Source organism: Chiloscyllium plagiosum, chromosome 1 (genome assembly GCF_004010195.1).
Source record: "Chiloscyllium plagiosum isolate BGI_BamShark_2017 chromosome 1, ASM401019v2, whole genome shotgun sequence".
Taxonomy (NCBI): Eukaryota; Metazoa; Chordata; class Chondrichthyes; order Orectolobiformes; family Hemiscylliidae; genus Chiloscyllium; species Chiloscyllium plagiosum.
Window position 1 is genome coordinate 129,758,888 of NC_057710.1, and position 21,340 is coordinate 129,780,227.

At 40.8% G+C, this 21,340-nt stretch overlaps 1 protein-coding gene across 2 annotated transcripts in view; it reads left to right on the forward strand.

The window, feature by feature from the left end:
- The window catches only part of LOC122553171 (protein transport protein Sec24D-like), a 202,602-nt gene that overhangs the window by 165,607 nt on the left and 15,655 nt on the right, over window positions 1-21,340 (forward strand). For both annotated transcript variants that reach the window (XM_043696769.1, XM_043696761.1), the window contains exon 19: window positions 947-1,065. In XM_043696769.1, coding sequence (XP_043552704.1) covers window positions 947-1,065 — 119 coding nt within the window. The remainder of the gene's footprint in view (window positions 1-946; window positions 1,066-21,340) is intronic.

A 21,340-nucleotide genomic window follows, 5' to 3' on the forward strand; every position in this document is an offset into this window, starting at 1 on the left:
TGCTAATCAGTCTCCCATGGGGAACCTTGTCGAACGCCTTACTGAAGTCAATATAGATCACGTCTACTGCTCTGCCCTTATCAATCTTCTTTGTTACTTCTTCAAAAAACTCAATCAAGTCTGTGAGATATGATTTCCCATGCACAAAGCCATGTTGACTGTCCCAAATCAGTCCTTGCCTTTCCAAATACATGTACATCCTGTTCCTCAGGATTCCCTCCAACAACTTGCCCACCACCGAGGTCAGGCTCACTGGTCTATAGCTCCCTGGGGCTTGTCCTTACCGCCCTTCTTAAACAGTGGCACCACGTTTGCCAACCTCCAGTCTTCCAGCACCTCACCTGTGACTATCGATGATACAAGTATCTCAGCAAGAGGCCCAGCAATCACTTCTCTAGCTTCCCACAGAGTTCTCGGGTGCACCTGATCAGGACCTGGGGATTTATCCACCTTTAACCGTTTCAAGACATCCAGCACTTCCTCCTCTGTAATCTGGACATTTTGCAAGATGTCACCATCTATTTCCCTACAGTCTATATCTTCCATATCCTTTTCGACAGTAAATACTGATGCAAAATATTCATTTAATGAAAGAAATTACTTTTTGACACTTATCTCTTGATTGTTAGAAGTTCTGTGCTTGGCATCAAATAGTCCTACAGCAGTAACTTTGTCTGCATGTCCAAAATTAAGTACACTCCTGAATCTGTAGGCACAGTTCAGAAAAGCAGATTTTTGATGAAGTATCTATGAATTGAATAATTTCAGCATTTTTTTTAGGAAAGACTAAACAAATGCATGTTTTCTGAACCCTCTGTGGACTGATCACATATACTTTAAGCAATAATTATTCTCAATGTAATAATTTTGCTGGTGTTACTTGGGTACATGAAAGTAGGATTTGTTTGGCAAGGTTTAAACATTTTGTTTTGTTTGTTTCAACCAGCATACAGAGCCATTCTAAGCCAACCTCTGAAGGCTGTTCGAGAGATACTAGTTAACCAAACAGCCCACATATTGGCTTGTTACAGAAAGAATTGTGCCAGCCCCTCATCTGCTGGCCAGGTGAGTACATTTAATAGCCTCAAACCAAAACATGCAATGTTCAGTGCACGATATTTATCTATTATCTAAGTAATAATGGAAAGAGGCTTTGTTTTGCTGCCAATTATAATTGCACCTTTTCTGAATTAAAACAATATAGTTGTTACTTTTTTTGGTTTGTTTTAATAGCTGTATAATATTTTAGCAATTTCATGTCTTCGATTTCACAAAACCATTAAATTCTCACAAAAAAACAGTATTAACATAATGAATGTAATTAGTATGAAAATCATACACTCTAAGCAAAGCTTGAATTTTAATTATACAAAACAGTCCTTAAACCAACATGCCCTTGTTCAAGCACTGTCTGGACAAATGGAGGATGAGTAATACCGGTATAGTGAGAACGTACACGGTTACAGAGGTTAATGAATGCTAAAGCTTTTGGTTTTACTGAAATGTAATATATTTTAAGGTAAGTAAGCTCATATAAATGATACAGAAATATATGGATGTTAGAAATATAGCCACTGTGCTCTGCCAAAAATTCCATCCCCTCTGAGTGGATTGAAAAATATATTCCTCACTTCAGTGCTACGTGGCTTCCCTTTATGCTGAATTCTGAGACAGTGGGCTTCGTTTTACCAAAATTGACTCAGCATCAATTTTAGAGTGTTTCATTCTGTGTGGGTGTGGGTGGTGTGGTTTGGTGTGCTTGTATCCATGAATCTCTAGTGAGTTTTCTCATGCTATTCTCCACAACTCATCTCAATACGCACACTAGCACAGAGAAATGCACATTCAATAACAGACACATGCGCACACATACTTACACAGGCACATACTCAAACAGATACATACATATACACACATGCACATATACAGAGACATACACAGACACAGACCACCCCACTCTTTAGCATCATCTCATCATAGAACCCTGTCTTAAGGAATGTTGCTTTTTCCTCAGTGCCCAGTATAGACTCACATTTCAATTATACATTATTCAGTCTGAGACCCTTATGTAGTAGAAAGCCTTCAAATAGTTGAAAACATTCATTTTATTCAGAATCAAACCAAAACAAAATGCTGCATTTGCTTCTGAGGGCAGACAGAGACTGCCTGCCTTTTGAGTAGCAGCAATTTTACAGTTAATAAGTCATTGCTGTATCCAGGTCACGTTTGCCTGAGCCGAGTGTCTGGTTTGTTGATAAGAGTTCAAGGGCGGCCTGTTCCTCTGAGAATGAAGGATAGTTATGGCAAGTTATGTGACTCCTAGATTACCAGGGTGTTATGACTTTGGTTGGAGATAAAAAGGAAGCATACATAAGACCTAGGAGGATGGGAACTGATGAAGCCCTTGAAGTATATAAGAAAATTAGGAAAGAACTTAACCAAGGAATTAGAATGGCTAAAAGGAGTCATGAAAGGGTTATTAGCAAACAGGATTAAGGAGAATCCTAAGACTTTTTATACATATATAAAAAGCAAGAGGGTAGCCAGGGAAAGGGTTGGCCTACTCAAGGACAAAGGAGGGATTTGATGTGTGGAGCCAGAAGAGGTAGGTAAGGCCCTAAACTAATATATTGTGTTGGTATTCACCAAAGAGAAGGAATTAGTGGAGGATGACCTGAGAGAAGGAAGTGTTGAGTTTCTAAGCCAAGTTGCTATTAAAAAGGAAGAGGTGTTGTCCATTTTAAAAAATATTAAGGTAGATAAATCTTCTGGTCTTGATGGGATCTATCTCAGGGTATTGAGGGACATAAGAACAAATTGCTGGAGAATAGCCAGTATAGTCCAACTATTTAAGAAGGAAACTAGGGAAAATCCTGGAATTTACAGCCCTGCGAGTATCTCATCGGTGGTGGGGAGGTTATCAGAAAAGATTCTCAGGGACAAGATCTATACGCATTTCGAAACAACCGGACTTACTAGCAATAGACAGTATAGTTTTGAGCAAGGGAGGTCATACCTCACTAACTTGATCGAGGTTTGAGGAGGTGACAAAGATGTTTGATGAAGGAAAAGCGGTTGATGTTGTTTATGTGGACCTCATGGCAGACTGGTACCAAAGGTGAAGTCACATGGTATCAGGGTGAGCTGGCAATAAAGATACAGAACTGGCTTAGTCATAGGAGACAGAGGGTAGCGGTGGAAGGATGCTTTTCAGAATGGAGGATTGTGACTAGTGGTGTTCCACAGGGATCAGTGCTGGGACCTCTGCTGTTTTTGGTCTACATAAATTATTTGGAGGAAAACGTAGCTGGTCTGCGGACGATACAAAGATTGGTGGAGTTGTGGATACTGAGAAGGATTGTCAGCATGCAGCAGGATATATGGTGGGTGGCACGGTGGCACAGTGTTTAGCACTGCTGCTGCACAGCGCCAGAGACCCGGGTTCAATTCCCACCTCAGGCAACTGTCTGTGTGGAGTTTGCACATTCTCCCCGTGTCTGTGTGGGTTTCCTCCCACAGTCAAAAGATGTGCAGGTTAGGTGAATTGGCCTGGCTAAATTGCCCATAGTGTTAGGTGAAAGAATAAATGTAGGGGAATGGGTCTGGGTGGGTTGCTCTTCAGAGGGTCGGTGTGGACTTGTTGGGCCGAAGGGCCTGTTTCCACACTGTAAGTAATCTAATCTAATCTAATATATCAGTTGGAGGCCTGGGCAGAAAAATAACAGATGTTGTTTAATCCTGACAAATGTGAGGTGATGCATTTTGGAAGGTCAAGTGCAAGAGGTAATTATACAGTGAATGTCAGAACCCTTTGGAGTATTGATATGCAGAGGAATCGGGGTGTGCAGGTCCACAGATCACTGAAGGTGGCAGCACAGGTAAATAAGGTAGTAAAAAAGGCTTATGGCATGCTTGCCTTCACTGGAAGAGGTATTGAGTATGAGGATAGGCAAGTTATGCTGCAGCTTTATAGAATTTTGGTTAGACCAGGGAATATTGCATGCAGTTCTGATCAGCACACTACCAGAAACTTGTGGATGCTTTGGAGTGGGTACAGAAAAGGTTTACCAGGGTGTTGTCTGGTATGGGGGATTTTAGGTATGAAGAAGAGTTGAATAGACTGGGTTTATTTTCACTGGAACACAGGAGGTTGAGGGGAGACCTGATAGAAGTTTATAAGATTATGAATGGCATGGATAGAGTGGAAAGTAGAAGGCTTTTTCACACAATGGAGGAGTCAATTATTAGTGGACACAGTATCAAGGTGCGAGGAGGAAAGTTTAAAAGAAATGCGCAAGGTAAGTTTTTCACAAAGGGTGGTAAGTGCCTGGTACGTACTGCCAGAGGAGGTGGTGAAGCAGACACAACAGCAGCATTCAAGAGGCACCTGGATAATACATGAATAGGAAAGGAATAAAGGGGTAGAATGTTGTAAATGAAAACAACTTTAATATGGAAAGGCAAAATCTAATGGCACAGGCTTGGAGGGCTGAAGGGCCTGTTCCTGTGCTGTATTGTTCTTTGTTCTTGTTGCACTTAGTGCTGCCGTACTTTTTCATGCTGAAAGTGATGTTCGTCCTCAATGTTCTCATCCTTGGTCGACTGCTTGTGCTCTCACAGCTCTTCAGCTTCCATCATATCCCATCTTTGTCTGTTCCAATTGTGCAGAGTACAGCGTGCTGGGATTATGTAGCACAATGTTTCCACATTCTGCTGCATGACCCCCCTCCAAACTGATCCAATCATTGGAACCTTATCCTCAGCATGCCTATCAGCTGCACCATGATGGCCATGCTCAAAGAATCAGTTGTGTAATTGAGTTGTCAGCAGACGGAAGCCCTTGTCTCGCAGTAACCATCCGGATAAGGCACCCAGCCCTTGCTGGTTTAGCATACTTCTCCATATGTTGGGACATGAAGAACTGTAACAAGGAGGGCCGGAGAATTCCTTTACATGGACCTTTGACATAGGCACAGTTTTCATATAAATACAGCAGAAATCTTGCCACAAGCACACGGTGGGAGACTGTAATTGTTCCTTCACCTTATCCCAACACCCCTCATATCAACCAAGAAAGGCAGAATGGCATATAGGAGCATGTTAGTGAACACTTAGAGATCAACACCAGAGAAAATCAGCTCGGTGTCCTTATGCAGCCTATGGCACCTTGGGTTTGCTTTGTGAATAGTGACCCACAGGTGTCAATTTTAAGGTTGCCACTGATCACTTCTGCTTCAGAGATGACTGTTCAATCTGCAAAGACCAATGATGTGGCCATGTTTGCTTATGACCAAGATTTATACTTTACACAGACACTTCATGCATTTCACATACACAATGCTACGATTACATATGACTTTAAACCTGTACATTACGTGTATGCTTAATGCAATTGTTCCTTGAAAGGTCTCACATTACTCACAAACAGAGGTCATGTACTCACGCAGAAAATAATACGCTAACTTGGATACTTCAGCCATTTTACATTTTCACTGTACACTTACAATTCACATGAATATAGAAGGCAACACAAGTTCACATGGTAATCAAGAGGCAACTCCTGAGTTTCCACGTTCCTTTCTTCGTTTGTACTTCCTGTTGACCCTGTCAGTGCTGAATTTCCGTAAGTTCCCTCTCCCCTCCCTGAATTACAGCTTTCTCTCCTAACACTGCTCTCTGACCCCCGCTCCTACGGTTCAGTCACATAAACCATTGTACTGTGCAGCACCCCCAGGATGATGGTGACTGTCAATAACCATCCTTCTCCAATAAGCTACCACCACTTAAATGTTGAGTTTCTCCCTTCACAATTATTTTCTCCTCTGCATCCAAGCATACTGCCTCCAAATCCTAGAATTGAATTCTACAAGTGGTCCCTCATAATCCCCCTTAACTCCCATTCAGCTGACCTCCAGGAGTGACTATAGCACACTCCCCAAATTGCATGTTATGGACACCTTCACCCTGACTGTCCCAAGCAGCTAACTGACCATATCTAAGGCTCTGGACTGATAGTGGATTCTGCCATTGACTGACAATGCCGGGATGGCTTGACTGAAGGCTGTTTACCTTAGCGTCACTGCAATATGTCCTGCTGGACTTTGAGGCACCACTATTTGGTTGAAACATGTGCAGCATGTGCCATACTGACCGCTGGCACATGCTGAAGCTGTGATAGTGACATCGCAAGGTTCTGTACAGCTATATGTCCACCTTCTTGACAGATCATTGAAAACTACCATTAAAAGCTTTATGTCTGTGCTCTCTAGCAAGGCAAGTCACAAGGCAAGCCTTTACTTTCCGGTTGAGGGGGCAAAGTGCAAAAAGGCAAGATGTGGGAAGGCAAAGCTGCTGTTACCATCCAAGTAGGCACAAATACATGAGTGCTTAGAGAGCAAGCAAAGAAACCTGAGACGCACCTTGTTCAATCCATGAGTTGGATGCCAATCCTTGCGTGCAATGAATCCTGAAAACAGCATTCCAATTAATAGTACCAGTACATTCCAAGCGTTGAATTTGTAGAACAATGTTGGGTTGAAAAATATGCCAAGAGGATGTGTGTTCTCATGGAGGCAAGGGGTTGGGGGGTGTTGTTTACTACCCATGGAGCCCTGAAATGTTGATGATGGAGACCCCCGAGGAGTGAGCAGGAGTCACCAGGCTCCAACTCTAATTTTCATATTGGGAATAGTCATCATATAGTTTCTTCATGGCAAGTGGGAGAATGGGAAATTGCATATCTATGAGTTGAGATGATAGAATAATATCATGTGAAATAGGCTTCTTGCCATTTACTCATGAGATTCCCAACTTGCTATTCATAACTTTTTATCTCAACATCAAGAATCTTATTGCTGGTGATGTCACCCTGTTTTCCCCATTGCCTTTGTCGAATCAACATCTCCCAAGGATTGAGAAGGTTCTGCCTGTGGTTCCTACAACCTGCCTCCTAACCAATGGAGCCATCCTTTCTACATCTATCCTGTGTGACCCTTTAAGAATTTTGTAACTTTCAAGACCCACCTCTCATTCTTCTAAACTCCAGAAAATATACACTCAGTCTCTTCAATTTCTCTTCATAGGAGAGATGTCCCACCATACAGGGCATCCGATCTTGTTTGAAAGTTGAGGGTGTTTTTTTTAAAGAATGATTTTATTGAATCCTAAAAAATTCAAATCACAGTCTGGAATTTGAGGGGGAAGCAGGCTGTGAAAGGACAAGATTGGTGTTTGAATTTGTGGTAGGAAAGGTTCGTGGACTACTCATAGCCATGCCCAAGCACAGAAAAGAAATCATCTGGAAGCTGAGTCCGTCCTTGTAAGGCAGAAGTGGGTATTGCAGATGCTGGAGATCAGAGTCAAGATTAGAGTGGTGCTGGAAAAGTACAGCAGGTCAGGCAGCATCCGAGGAACAGGAAAATCGACATTTCGGGCAAAAGCTCACGTCGATTTTCCTGCTTCTTGGATGCTGGCTGACCTGCTGTGCTTTTCCAGCACCACTCTAATCTTGACTCAGTCCTTGTAAGTCCATCCCACAGCCACGAAATACTTTGGATAGGTCAAATGGGTGAAAAGTAGGAGCATGTCTCTCCCCAAGGGGAATCTCCTCCCTTGTGAATTTCTGGCCAATCTGATTAGTTGACAATTCCTACGTGTGCCTGCATTCCTGAAACAAGTTTGCTAATGGGTTGGGGGTAAGTTGACTGGCCCCCAGTACGTTTATAAATTTCCCCTCCATTGCAGACAAGCTTGCTGAGCACAGTCAGCACCATTATATTTTACAGTAAACATAGTGTTTTCCCCAGTTGCACAGTGCTGTTGTCAAGTCAAAGGTATGTTTTGCATACTATATTAATAATTAATGGAATATGATTTTCAATGCCAAAGTGACAGCTGGTGGCCCATATCAAACAATAGTTCCATTGGACACACTGCAGTACATAGCATGCTGACTGTAGTCAACTGGCCTGTGCTTGAAAACCTCCAAATACCATGTATCTACTAAGTTAACCTGACTATACTAAGTATTACATTGGCAATTAGTCAGTCTCCCAGTGTAAATCATTTGCACGTGCTAGAAGCTGCATATATTCACACACATGATTCTGTTCTTTGTAGACAAATGCCAATTGTCCATATATTGCACCATTTTCCTTGAGAATGTTTTGGAGACTGCCAATATTACATTTCCCATTTTAATGCAAAGACTGCCTGAGTCTACCTGCCTGATTTGTGTTTAATCAGCTAAGGTTACCAGTTAATAGTTCGTGCTACATCCCACACCATCAATGGTTCCACCAATCAGCACTCTCTTCTCTTGTTGTACAAATTAGTGTTTCCTTTCAAAATTTTGTTTATTATCTGCTAGTCCTGCTGAGTGTGAAACAAAAAGTTTTGAATAGCAATACAAGACTTTATAGCAATACAAGAAAGTTGTTAGTGGGAAGAGGCCTTTGCTTGTGCAACTCAATACATAATTAAACCGTTCTGGGTAGCAGAATTTTAATGTTATACGTGCACCAAGATATTTTATCTTGGATCTTAGAATAAGATTTACTTTGGTTCCAGTTGTATTAGAATATGAACAAATGTGATTTATGCTGAAGCAAAGTGTAGACAAAGATAAAGATGACAAATAACTGAAAAACCAAAACTATTGCAAATTGCTATAGTTGTTTTCGTTTGTAAAGTAATCCTGTAGTCAACCAAAGCAAACTTAACACGTTGATTCAATTTTGTTTTGGCGCCTCTGGAAAAGTATTCTGATGACTTTAGGTGTACTCTGTCAACGTTCTAACCTTATAAGGGCACAGAGTTGTTAACTTCTGCAGGGTATTGGAACCAGAGTTCTCCTGTTCCATGTACACATTTGAAAGTAGATGAATATGGAATTGAAGAAACATAAACTTAAAACTAACATGTTTCCGTTAACTAGAATAACCAAAAGGACAGTTGTGAGCATTCGACTATTGAAAAGCCAAAGATTTAAGTATTTAGAAATGTTATATAATGTTGGATTAATCTTTACTAATTGCTTCAAGAATTTTCAAGAATAAAGCTTTACTAAATATTATTTTGTTTAAAAAATCTAATTGAACAAGACAGGATAAATGTCATCATGGGTTAGGCTCACTTCCAACATGTTCACTTTCCAAAATAATGTAGTATAACTGATTATATTCATTTCTTAAGATAGTCTCATAAATAAATCAGTACCAGACTTACAATTCAGGCATTGGCAACGTGAAATTTGGATGAATTCTGATGCTTGACCCCAAACTTAAGATGTGATTTCATATTTAGTTTGTCTAATTGTTCAGGAAGTGGGAGCAGCCATTTCAATTTGAACAGTCAGCTGTTCGAAGGCTAGGAGTTAGGATGAGGCAAGCATGACAAAATAAGGCCTAGTACTTGTGCTGTTGCTGGTATGCCCCACTGTTTCCTCACAAAAACACCTCCAGAGAAACTTGCTTGAACCCTGCGATGTACCTGACTACCATGCTGTCATTCACATGATTAGTTGGGCTTGCCAGGAAATATTTTGAAAAGTTAGTCCGTTCTGCAATGTAAGGGGCCATTAATTGGAGCCAAGTGGTTTCCATACATCTTACCCACTGCTGATCTGTTGAAAGTTCAGATCAGTCCTGGAGCCATGAGAAGACCTCTGAGACAACTTCCAAAGCCCAGCTGCACTGGGACCCAGTCCTGTGGCACTTTGAAAATCCCAGCCCCACACAAATCAACTATGATTTGGAGATGCCGGTGTTGGACTGGGGTGTACAAAGTTAAAAATCACACAACACCAGGTTATAGTCCAACAGGTTTAATTGGAAGCACACTAGCTTTCGGAGCAACGCTCCTTCATTACGATTGAGCCCTCCACTATCACCTGATGAAGGAGCGTCGCTCCGAAAGCTACTGTGCTTTCAATTAAACCTGTTGGACGATAACCTGTTGTTGTGTGATTTTTAACAAATCAACTAGTTATTGCTGAGAAAATGCGTTAGCTTTTTGTGCTGCACTCATCAAGACAATACATAAGAATGTGAATTCAAGAAAATCAGCATTAATGCTATGTGAATGCAGTTCAGTACAAGTGAACTCTCATTAGTTGAGGCAAAGCCTCAAGTTTGGGGATGAACCATCAACTGATTCTGTTTATACTACCAGAAGAAATGACTGAAATTTTGTCAGAGTGGTCCCCATGACTGGCCAGAAAATCAAGGGCAATTTCACCTCAGCCATTTAGAGGAGCTGTGACCAGAATTCAAGTTCATCCGGCAACTAATGAGCTGACTTTGGGGCTCCCATTTCTTGGAGGGAGAGCTACATCCCTTAAAGAATTACCACCAATTAGAGGATTGGCAGTACTTTGATCACAGCTATAGTTACTGAACTGCATTGATCAGAGTATCCCTACAATGTGGAAGCAGGCCATTCAGCCCAACAAGTCCATACCGACTCTCCAGAGAGCATAACATCTAGAGACGACCCCCTATCCCTGTAACTCTGCATTTTCCATGACTAACCCACCTAATCTACACATCCATGGGCAGTATTGGCAATTTAGCATGGCCAATCTGAGTAAGCTGCACATCTTTCACTGTGGGAGGAAACTGGTGCCCCCGGGGGAAATCCATGCAGACATTGGAATTGAATGTGGTTCTCTGGTGCTGTGAGGCAACAGTGCTAACCACTGAGCCACCATGTGGCCAGGATGTTATCCTGGCAGTAAATTATGTATGGTGGGAGCAACTTACCTGGGAGTCAGGTAAGTTGCATTGAGGAGGGGAAGTTTGGAGTGATCTTGGTGGTGGGATCAGGGTGGTTGCACGGGGAAACTCTTTATAGGGCAGCTGGCATCTTCTTCCCATCTCTGAGCCAGTAAGGAGACTGCACATCTCAAACTTCGCACCAACTCTTTATAGAATTCCAGCAGTGGTATAAAGGCACCCTCTATTAACCATTATCGTCATTCAAATAATCTGAGAACAGGAGAGCTATTAACCACTTTCCCTGCTGCTGGTTCGATACAATGCAGTGTGGAAGCAGCAACATGCAAACTCCACCCTCCTTCCCAATTTCTCAGCCACAGCCCATCCCACAATCTCCACTGTTCCAAATCCCATTCTAGCAAGCTATAAGTTATAATTAAATACTATTTAAAAGCATTTCCTTTTGAACATGAGTTTTAATGCAAAAACACAACTAACAGAATTGAATTGGAATTACAATGGTTTCAATTAGCTCATTTTGAGCTGAGACACGTGTTTAAGAGGTTGCAGAAAAGTTTGGAGGAATGATCAGCTACAAGTAAATTTTAAAAAAGCAGGCAAAAATTTGCATTGCCAAGTTAATCAGCCAAAAGTAAGTAAGCGCAGACATGTAATATGCATCTTGGTACAGATTAGAATGTTTTGTGATTGATAGTGATTTGTAACACCCAGTCACAACAATGTTCCTAAGAGTGTTCTTCAAAAATGCAGGGAACACACACATTCTAACATATTGCCCATCAGCACTGTAGGAATTTGTGTGCACTGGACTGAAATATCGCTTTTTGTCAATTTGGAATGCTGCTCGCTTTACATTGAAGATCTTGTATAGAACTGGCAAGTAAACCATTTATTCCTCTACTTAGTCTTTTTCTTCTTAAAAAGACGTGCTAAGCGATGTTGGGTGTTGTACCAGTGCTACTGCAAGAAAAGTGTTTCAGAGAAATGGTAGCCATATTTTAGGTATGCAAGAGTGACAGTTGAAGTTACAAATAGAGTGACCCCCATGAATCTAAATTCAACTAAACCATTGACTTTGGCTTGAATGGGATTTGGGCCAACTAAATATCCTGGAAATAATTGTAAACTCAGTGTCCCAAGTTGCTGCCTGATTCATTCAGTTTAACAGCCAAATCCAAGGCTCGTTTTTCACTTGAACAGAATATACATCGTGATTGAATCCATAACTCTGTTCCCAAATCCAAAGTGAGTTTTTACTAATCCTTTTGTAGCTCAAGCAGAATATAGTGGATTAGCAATTAGCAACTCCCCATGGGTGGCTGGGGAGCTTAAACAATTGGCTGATTAGCAAACATTAAAAATGTACCTCAGCAAGTGTATTGGAAGTACAAATACTTGGTATTGTGAACATACTAATTTCTACTCCATCTGCTTTGCAGAGTATTGCTAGCAAATCAGAACTGCATTGAAAATAGTTTGTTAAAGTAGAAAAAAAGATCCCAGAAGTTCTCGTGGGAGAAAAAAGATCATGAGAGGAGATGCGGTAAATCAAAGGGAGGCAATAAGGTATTACATCAGGGTAGCAATTAGGCATAATGATAACTAAAGGGTGTCAGACGGGGACAGTGTACAAACTTAAAATTGCATAAAAATACAAGGCGATAAATTTCAAAAACAGTAAAAGTACAGAATTAAGGGCTTTATAACTGAATGCAGGCAATATCATACCATAATGGATAAATTGTTAGCGATATGAAGGTGTAAACCAGCAACGTAGAAAAGATTTATCCCATGCAGTAATCTGAGAAAATTCGAAAGGCCAAGAACTATTTAAAGTAAAAATAAACAACTTCATTTCTTAATGTATAACAGAGAATAATTAACTGACAACTATTTACAACTCCTTCTTCTAACCTATCTTTTACCTTCCCTTCTGTAATACTAGTCTGATAAAACCCCAATTATGATCTACCAAAAATTCAAATTTTCAAAACCAGCCAGATGTTGAATCTTCTCTTATATCTTCCTTGGTCATCTTTTCTTCTTCTTAGGGATTTCTGTTTCACAGGTTACTGATCAATAAAGGTATCTTTAAGAGAGCTATTTTTTCCAGGCAGTCTGCAGATGCTGGTGGCTTGGCAGTTTTCCTTTCAGCTTTCCCCGGTCTTATACCCCCAAAGCATCGGATTGTGCTTTTAAAATTGTCAATATACTAAATTTAAACTGGATTGGAGTTTGGTATTTTTCAGGGTATAATTGAAACTGATTGGCCAAATTTGAATTTATTTTGTCATCTCCAGGCAACCAGTTAATCTAGTTGATCAACCAAAAGGTTATATTATATCTTGTTCAGAACACTTGGTGCTGTATCAGGTAGTTCTGCTAGCTTTTAATGCTGTTAAAGGTACAATACCCCTTGCACCTTCATAACACTAGCACAGATAGATATAAATATATATGACCTGATAGACATTACAGAGCTATGATTACAGGCTGTCCAAGGTTGGGGCCTAAATATTGAAGGGTGTTGACATTTCAGAAAAAAGCAAGCTAGAAAATGCAGTAGGTATCTCTGTTAATTAAGATAATTAAGTAAATAGAGATGACCTGAGCTCAAAACAGCAAGATGTAGAATCACTTGGAGTAAAGATTAAAAAATAAGAAAGGTAGGGTATTACTTATGGGAATTGTCTTAGGCTTATCTATCAGTCATTACACTGTCAGAAAGAATATACAGGAAGAAATAAATGGGTGGTTTAAGACAAGGATTCCAATAACTGATCGAAGGAGTTGCAGAGGGACCACAGCCTGAAAAATGAGAAACAAACCCATCGGTCCAACTTGCCCATGTCGACCAAATTTCCTAAATTTCTCATTTGTCTGCATGTGTTAGTTACGTGCGTGGAACAGTTCCTTCGACTAGAGTTTTCTGGAACCCACCAGGGAACAGGCTATTCTCGAACAATGAGAAATGATTAATCAGTAGCTTCATGATGGAGTTTCGAGATGACAGCAATTGGAACGTGATAGAATTTCATGTTCAGTTTAAAAGGAAGAAGTGTGAATCAAAGATTAGTGCTTTAAACTTGAATAAAGGTAATAGTAAGGATATGAAGGCAAAGCTAGCAAAAGTTAACTGGAAATGAGTTTAAAGGCTAGGACAGTCAAGGTGCAGTGGCACAATAGTGTTAACAGATAGTCACTCAGCAAATATGTATCCAAATGAGAAATAAAGTCTCTTTGATGTTTCTTCCATCTGCAGCTAAGTAAAGGACTTAAGAATAGGATCAAACTGAAAGAAATGTGATGGAAATCTGCAAAGATTAGTTAGTGATAGTTAGTAGATTGCTCAGATTCTAAGCACCTGCAACAAACCATTTAAAGAAAAGCAGGACAGTGCAGAGTTTGAATGTAAAGTAGCTAATCATTTGGAAATAAATGGTAGGAGTTTCTACATGTCCTAAAATTGGACAAGAATCCTTAAAGGCTGTTTGCAAGAAATATCCCAATTTGATCAAGTACATGACTTCTACCTTTTGAAATTTTCTGTGGAATCTACTTCCATCACTGTTCCAGAGGAAAAGAACTTTGTGTGAAATAATTTCCTCTCTAGTCTTTTTTGCCTTTTTTTAAAGACAATATATCAGAGAGATGTAAATCACCCAAAACAGACCCAACTTGTCCATGCTGACCAGATATCCCAACCCAATCTAGTCCCACCTGCCAGCACCCGGCCCATATCCTTTCTATTCATATACCCATCCTGGTGCCTTTTAAATGTTGTAGTTGGACCAGCCTCCACCACTTCCTCTGGCAGCTCATTCCATACACTTACCACCCTCTGCGTGAAAAAGTTGCTCCTTTTATATCTTTCCCCTCTCACCCTAAATCTATGCCATCTAGTTCTGGATTCCCCAACTCAGGAAAGAAACTTTGTCTATTTATCCTATCCATGGCCCTCATGATTTTATAAACCTCTACAGCCTCCGACGCTCCAGGGAAAACAGCCCTAGCCTATTCAACTTCTCCCAGTAGCTAAAATCCTCCAACCCTGGCAACATCCTTGTAAATCTTTTCTGAACCCTTTCAAATTTCACAACATCCTTCCATTAGGAAGGAGACCAGAATTGCATGCAGTATTCCAAAGGTCGCCTTACAATGTCTTGTACAGCTGCAACATAACTTCCCAACTCCTGTACTCAATACTTGACTAATAAAGGAAAGCATACCAAATGCCTTCTTCACTAACCTATCTACCTGTAACTCCCTTCCTATATACACTATCAAAGCCTCACAACTTTTCAAACCTTTTTTAGGTTTCTCCCTAACCTTCTGTGCTTTAAGAAGAAAAAAACTCTTAAGCATCTCCATCCAAACTTTCCACAAGACAGTTTGTGGTGCTGCCTACTCACTAGCCCGGGAACCTCCCCACTAGCATTGGACTGATCATGTCCAGACCTATGGGCCAGTATAGGAGTTTGCCCTTGAGTTATTGTGCCTGGACACCCTAGCTGAAAGGTATTCCTTGATTTGCTGACCACCATGACAAGCTTCCTGGCTTTGTATCTGTGGTAAATGGAAAGGTACATCAGCAGTGGCATGAATCTGATTTGTCTGGCTGAGGAGGCAAAATGCAAAAAGGAATTGCAAGGCAGGGCTGCCATGAGCACTCAGGTAGACTGAGTGTGAGTGAATGCTATGACAGTACGTCAAGTACCCAGAGGTGTAGCCTCATCACCCAAATGCTAGATGCATGTTCTTCAGCCCATAGTGTGCTTGCAGCAACATTGTTTAAACAGTTACTAATGCAGTGCAAGGTGCAAATTGAAGTGCAGAAGTATCCTTTAAATGGATTGGAGGTATACATGAGGATTCTCAGAGATGACATCTGTGATTCATCATGGTAAACCTCATCAACACCCTCTCAAGGCCTTGGCATCCTCTTTAAACTATGGTGCCTAGAATTGTACTAGTATTCCAGCTGAGGCCAAGCCAGTGATATGTAAAGATTTGATTTTGATTTCTTGTACTCAATGTCCTTACCTACAATGCCAAGTATCTTGTACATTTTCAACATCATAAACTCACCTACTTGCTTCAAGGATGTTGAGAATATCATTAATAACATTATCTCATCAACAACTTTACTTCAAAGAATTTAATAGAGTTAGGTAGTTAATATGTTTATCCATCCCATTTTGAACAGTGTGTGAATATTTTCATTCCTCTATTTCTGACACCACACTCATGTCTAAAGAGGATTAAAAGGTGTCAGAGTTTTTGTTCCTTCAGCAACCGAGGATACACATTACCAGGACTGGATTAATTATTACCTTTAGAGTGATTGTAACTTTGTTTACAATCTGCCTTTCAACTGTTTCACTCTGGTGTCCCTGCAAATTTATCTATTATTTTATGTACTTGTGTCTTGTTTAATAAGATTGATTTGGCACCTTAACAAATGTCTTGTGGAAATCCATGTATAATGCATCAAGAGATTCCCCTTCACTCAACCTATTTGTTACTTCCTCAAAAAAAACCTTTAATGTGATTAAATATGATTTCGCCCTCAGAAATCCACAAACACTGAAAATTGAAGAGTCAAAAGATCTTTCACACATTGAATTCCTTTTATTCTGAAGACTTGCATTCATTCTCTTAATTCTTTAATTGAATATGAACCCAGTCTGAAAGAGGCATTTGCTTCGTATTCTCTAGTAGAGAAAGCTACATAAACTTATCAAACTGTACAGTTCTATACATCATTGCTTTGTGATTTTAGTTTCCCATGGAGTCAGTAACCTTAAAATGCATTGAAATTAAGGAACAGTCTGAGCATGGCTATCCCAGTTTTCATCAAGTGTAAAATATCCGTAGTATCATTTCTATATGTTCAGTTGCTATGGTATGAAAGATAATGGAAAAAACAGCATTAAATCTGGTACCTTCCAGAAAACTATGTACTGGTCAGTCAATTCCTACGTGATTCTGCTTAAAGACAGCATTGTGCCTATATAGTTCTCGTTATACTGATAACAACAGCATCACGGTGGCTCAGTAGTTAGCACTGCAGCCTCACAGCACCAGGGACCTGGGTTCGATTCCAGACTCTGGTGACTGTGTGGAGTTTGCACGTTCTCCCCATGTCTGCATGGGTTTCCTCTGAGTGCTCGGCTTCCTCTGGCAATCCACAGATGTGCAGGTTAGGTGGATTGGCCATGCTAAATTGCCCTTGGTGTTCAAGGATGTGTAGGTTAGTTGCATCAGTCAGGGTAAATGCAGGAGACTGGGGTATGGTGGATCACTGTTCGGGGGAGTCAGTGTTGACTTGTTGGGCCAAATGGCCTGTTTCCACACTGTATGTGTTCTCTGAATAGAAATACAAGATGATAAAACCTGTCCCCAAGCTTTAATTCTCTAAATTTAAGTTTGATTCCAGCAAATCTGCACTGTACTCCTCGCAAGGCTAATTTGTCCTTACTGAAGTGCAGGGCCCAAACGTGAATGCAGTACTCCACATGCACTTCCACCAAGGCTCTAAAGCACTCAAGCACAATTTCATTCCCTTTGTATTCCAGCCCTCTTGAGATTAATGACAACTATGCTTTTTGTCTTGGCCTGAAGTGTAGAATAGTCAAAGGCAAGGAATGGAAATAGGATTAATTATTCTATTGGAAGTGGTTCTGTCATTTAACCACTTGAGTTATTTGAAAATGAGTGACAAAAATCATTAGTAAGTATATATAAGCCATTATCCAACACTTCACTATGCCATTGTTGATGACGAGTCGTGACAAAGAATGCATTCAGCATAATGTTCTATGGCTGAGTAGGGATTTTCTGAGCTCTAAACATTTCTGTTACCAGCACTAGTTCTAGTATCATTAATAGTATGTGGTTCATGCACAAATTAAACAGTATTAAATGCCAAGGAAAGAATGATTTCTGTGCACTTATTTTCCATCTATTTCACTAACCGAATAATATATCAAAACTTATTGAAATTTCAACTGTGGTAGGCAAGATAGCATGAAATCTAGAAATCTCTTGCACTGAACTGCTTAATCCAAGAAACTCAAACCTGTTAATTGTGATGCTGCCCCATTACATATGGTGTGAGACACTGGCATGTACTAATATTAGGGAAGATTGCAAGGATTTTTTTAGATTTATAAAGGGCAAAAAAAGAGGCAAAAGTTGACATTAGCCTGCTGGAACATTATGCTGGAGAACTGGTATAGATAGATGATTCTTCATCCAAAATGCTCGGGACCAGCTGTTTTTTGGAATTCTGAATTTTTCGGTTTTCAGAATAAATGATGGTTTAATGGTGAAATTTTTAAAAATCTTACCGGATGAGCAAACATCTAAGTAAGAACAGGACGGGTGGTGCTTGGCCCCCTAGTGTTGTATATGAGTGACACGCATTGAGTGGGTGTCGACTGGGTTAACTTTGCACGCCAAACAACCTTGTTAATGAGAAAAAGCTTCACAAAAAAACCTTTGGATTTCCGAGCTTTTCGGTTTTTGGATGTTCGGATAAAAGATCTTCTATCTGTAATGGGGAACAAAGATACAGAGAAACTGAATGAGTCCTTTGCTTCAGTCTTCATGGTGGAAGACATGAGTAATATCCCAGAAATTCCAGAGAATTGAGGGGGAGGGGGCAGTAATGAGTACAGTGACCATCACCAAGGAGAAGCTGCTCGAAAAACTGGAAGGTCTGGAAGTGGACAAATCACCTGGACCAGATGGGCTACACCGTAGAGTTCTGAAGAAGATAGCTGAAGAGATAGTGTAGGCTATAGTAGCGATCTTTCTGGTAACATTGCTAATGTAACCCCCATGTTTAAGAAGGGAGTAAGGCAAAAGACGGGAAATTATAGGCCAATTAGCCTGACCTCAGTCATTGGTAAGTTTTTGGAGTTCGTTGGTGAAGGATGAGATTTCTGAATACTTGGATGTGCATGGTAAAATGGGGCAAAGTCAGCATGGTTTCATCAAGGAGAGATTATGCCTGACAAATCTGTTAGAATTCTTTGAGGAGGTAACAAGCAGGATAGACCAAGAATGTTGTTTTATCTGGTCTTCCAGAAGGCCTTTGATAAGGTGCCGCACAGGAGGCTGCTGAGTAAGATAAGGACACATGGTGTTAGAGGCAATGTACTAGCATGGATAGAAGATTGGCTGCCTGACAGAAAGCAAAGAGTGGGGATAAAAGAGTCCTTCTCAGGATGGAAGCCTGTAACTCGTGGTGTTCGACAAGGGTCAGTGTTGGGACCACAACTTTTCACTTTATACATTAACGATCTGGATGAAGAAACTGACGGCATTCCAGTTAAGTTTGAAGGTAATACAAAGATAGATGGAGGGACAGCCAGTTTTGAGGAGACAGGGAGGCTGCAGAAAGATTTAGACAGGTTAGGAGAGTGGGTAAAGAAGTGGCAGATGAAGTACAATGTGGGAAAGTGTGAGGTCTTGCACTTTGGTAGAAAGAATAGATGCATGGACTATTTTCTAAATGGGGAGAAAATTCAGAAATCCAGTACAAAGGGATTTGGGAGTCCTAGTCTTGATTCTCTTAATGTAAACATGCAGGTTGAATCAGTAATTAGGAAGGCAAATACAATGTCAGTCAACTTCAGAGGATTAGAATATAGAAGCACAGATGAATTCTGAGGCTTTATAAGTCTCTATTCAGACCATATTTAGAGTATTGTGAGCAATTTTGGGCCCCATACCTCAAAGGATGTATTGGCCCCTCGAGCGGGTCCAGAAGAGATTCATGAGAATGATGCTAGGAATGAAAGGCTTAAGACATGAGGAACATTTGAGAACTCTGGGGCTATACTCAATGGAGTTTAGAAGGATGAGAGGCAATATGATTGAAACTTACAGAATGCAGAACGGCCTGGACAGAGTGGATGTTGGTAAAATATTTTCATTGGCAGGAGAGATGAGGACCCGAGGACCAGCCTTGGAGTAAAGGGAAGACCCCTTAGAATGGAGATAAAGAGAAACTTCTTCAGCCAGAGATTGGTGAATCTGTGAAATTCATTGCCACAGAAGCCTGTGGAGGCCAGGTCATTGAGTAAATTTAAGACAGAGATAGATAAATTCGTGATTGCCAAAGGGATCAAAGGTTACAGGGAGAAAGCAGGAATATAGAGTTGAAAACCTATCAGTCATGATTGAATGGCGGAGCAGACCCGATGGGCCGAATGGCCTAATTTCTTCTCCTATGGTCTTACTGTTTAATGAATGATAAACATATCGTCAGTTGCTTAAATCAGTGCCATTTTTTAAAAGAGTTGCAAGAGTAGAATCTGGTCAAGTGGTTCATATAATGTCCTAAAGCATGAAAGAAGTTCAAGTGGTTTCAAAGCATTTCCAAACATCCAGCTTCACAAGCAGTTGAAAAACCCGAAACGTTTGGAAGCACTTTCAGAACGAATTTGGAGTAAATTCCCATTGACGTGTTATTTGCAATAAAGTTTATACAGTTTATCACTGTTCACTGAACAGATTTGAAGTTTATTATTTCAAATAGAGCTGAACTGCTGCCAGTTAATTACATTCCATTGAGTCAGGGTATCACATGATAAGTTAGTCTTCAGAAGTAGTAAAGGATTTTACTGCTTGACTGGCAGAACAGTATTACAGACTGTTGCTGGACAATCTGTATTGCCATATAAAGAACTGCAACTACAACAAATGGGTGAAACCTTATAGAGGTGCTCAATGTGGGCTGTGGAGAGATTTGTGGTAGAATAGGATGAGAGGTCAGGCAAAGCTTCTCTTGACATCAGAATCTTCATGTTCCACATTTTAATGCTTTTCACAAGTAGTGTAGTGAGTTTCTCGCTAGGCAGTGGTGAATTGCCAATTCAAGGGGGATTATTGCTTGTGAAATACCTTATTTTCAGCCCAGCTTACCTTTTTGGTACTCAGCTCCCTATCTCACCAGAGAGGCTAGGTTTTTGGAAACCTTGACATTGAATTCAGCATGGATAGCTAGTGAATTCAGGCTTGCTGTATGACCAAAAGGGCCTCCAACATCTCAGAGAATGCTCCATAGGCACCAGCCACATGTACCCCATGTCCATAGACAGTAGCGTCCAATCTATTACCAGCCTTTACGAAGCACTGCGACACATTTCTGATTCGGTTACAGGATACTTCTGCACTTCAATGTTGCACCTTGGGCTGGCCCAGTGACTGTCATTGTAATGCTGCGTCAAGGTGTGCTCGGGGACATATGCCCAACCCATGGATTGGACCAAACTGCATCTCGAGGTTCTTTGCTTGTTGTAACAACCCGCACTCACTCTAAGCCTATCTGGATACTCATAACATCCCTGTCTTGCCTTGCCTTTTTGTACTTTGCCCCATCAGCCAGAGATACCAGGTTTAAATTAGCGCTGTTGTGCTTTGCCAATTAGCACAGGCACAAAGCCAAGAAGCTTGTTCTGGTTGTCAGCAGGCCTCAGCCCAGTGAAGTATATAGCCTTCACTCAGGATCCAGGCACAGCCAATGTAAGGAACGGAGAGCAGAATGTCACCCCGGCAAGTGAATGGATAGTGCCGAGGGCATGCAGGGTTGG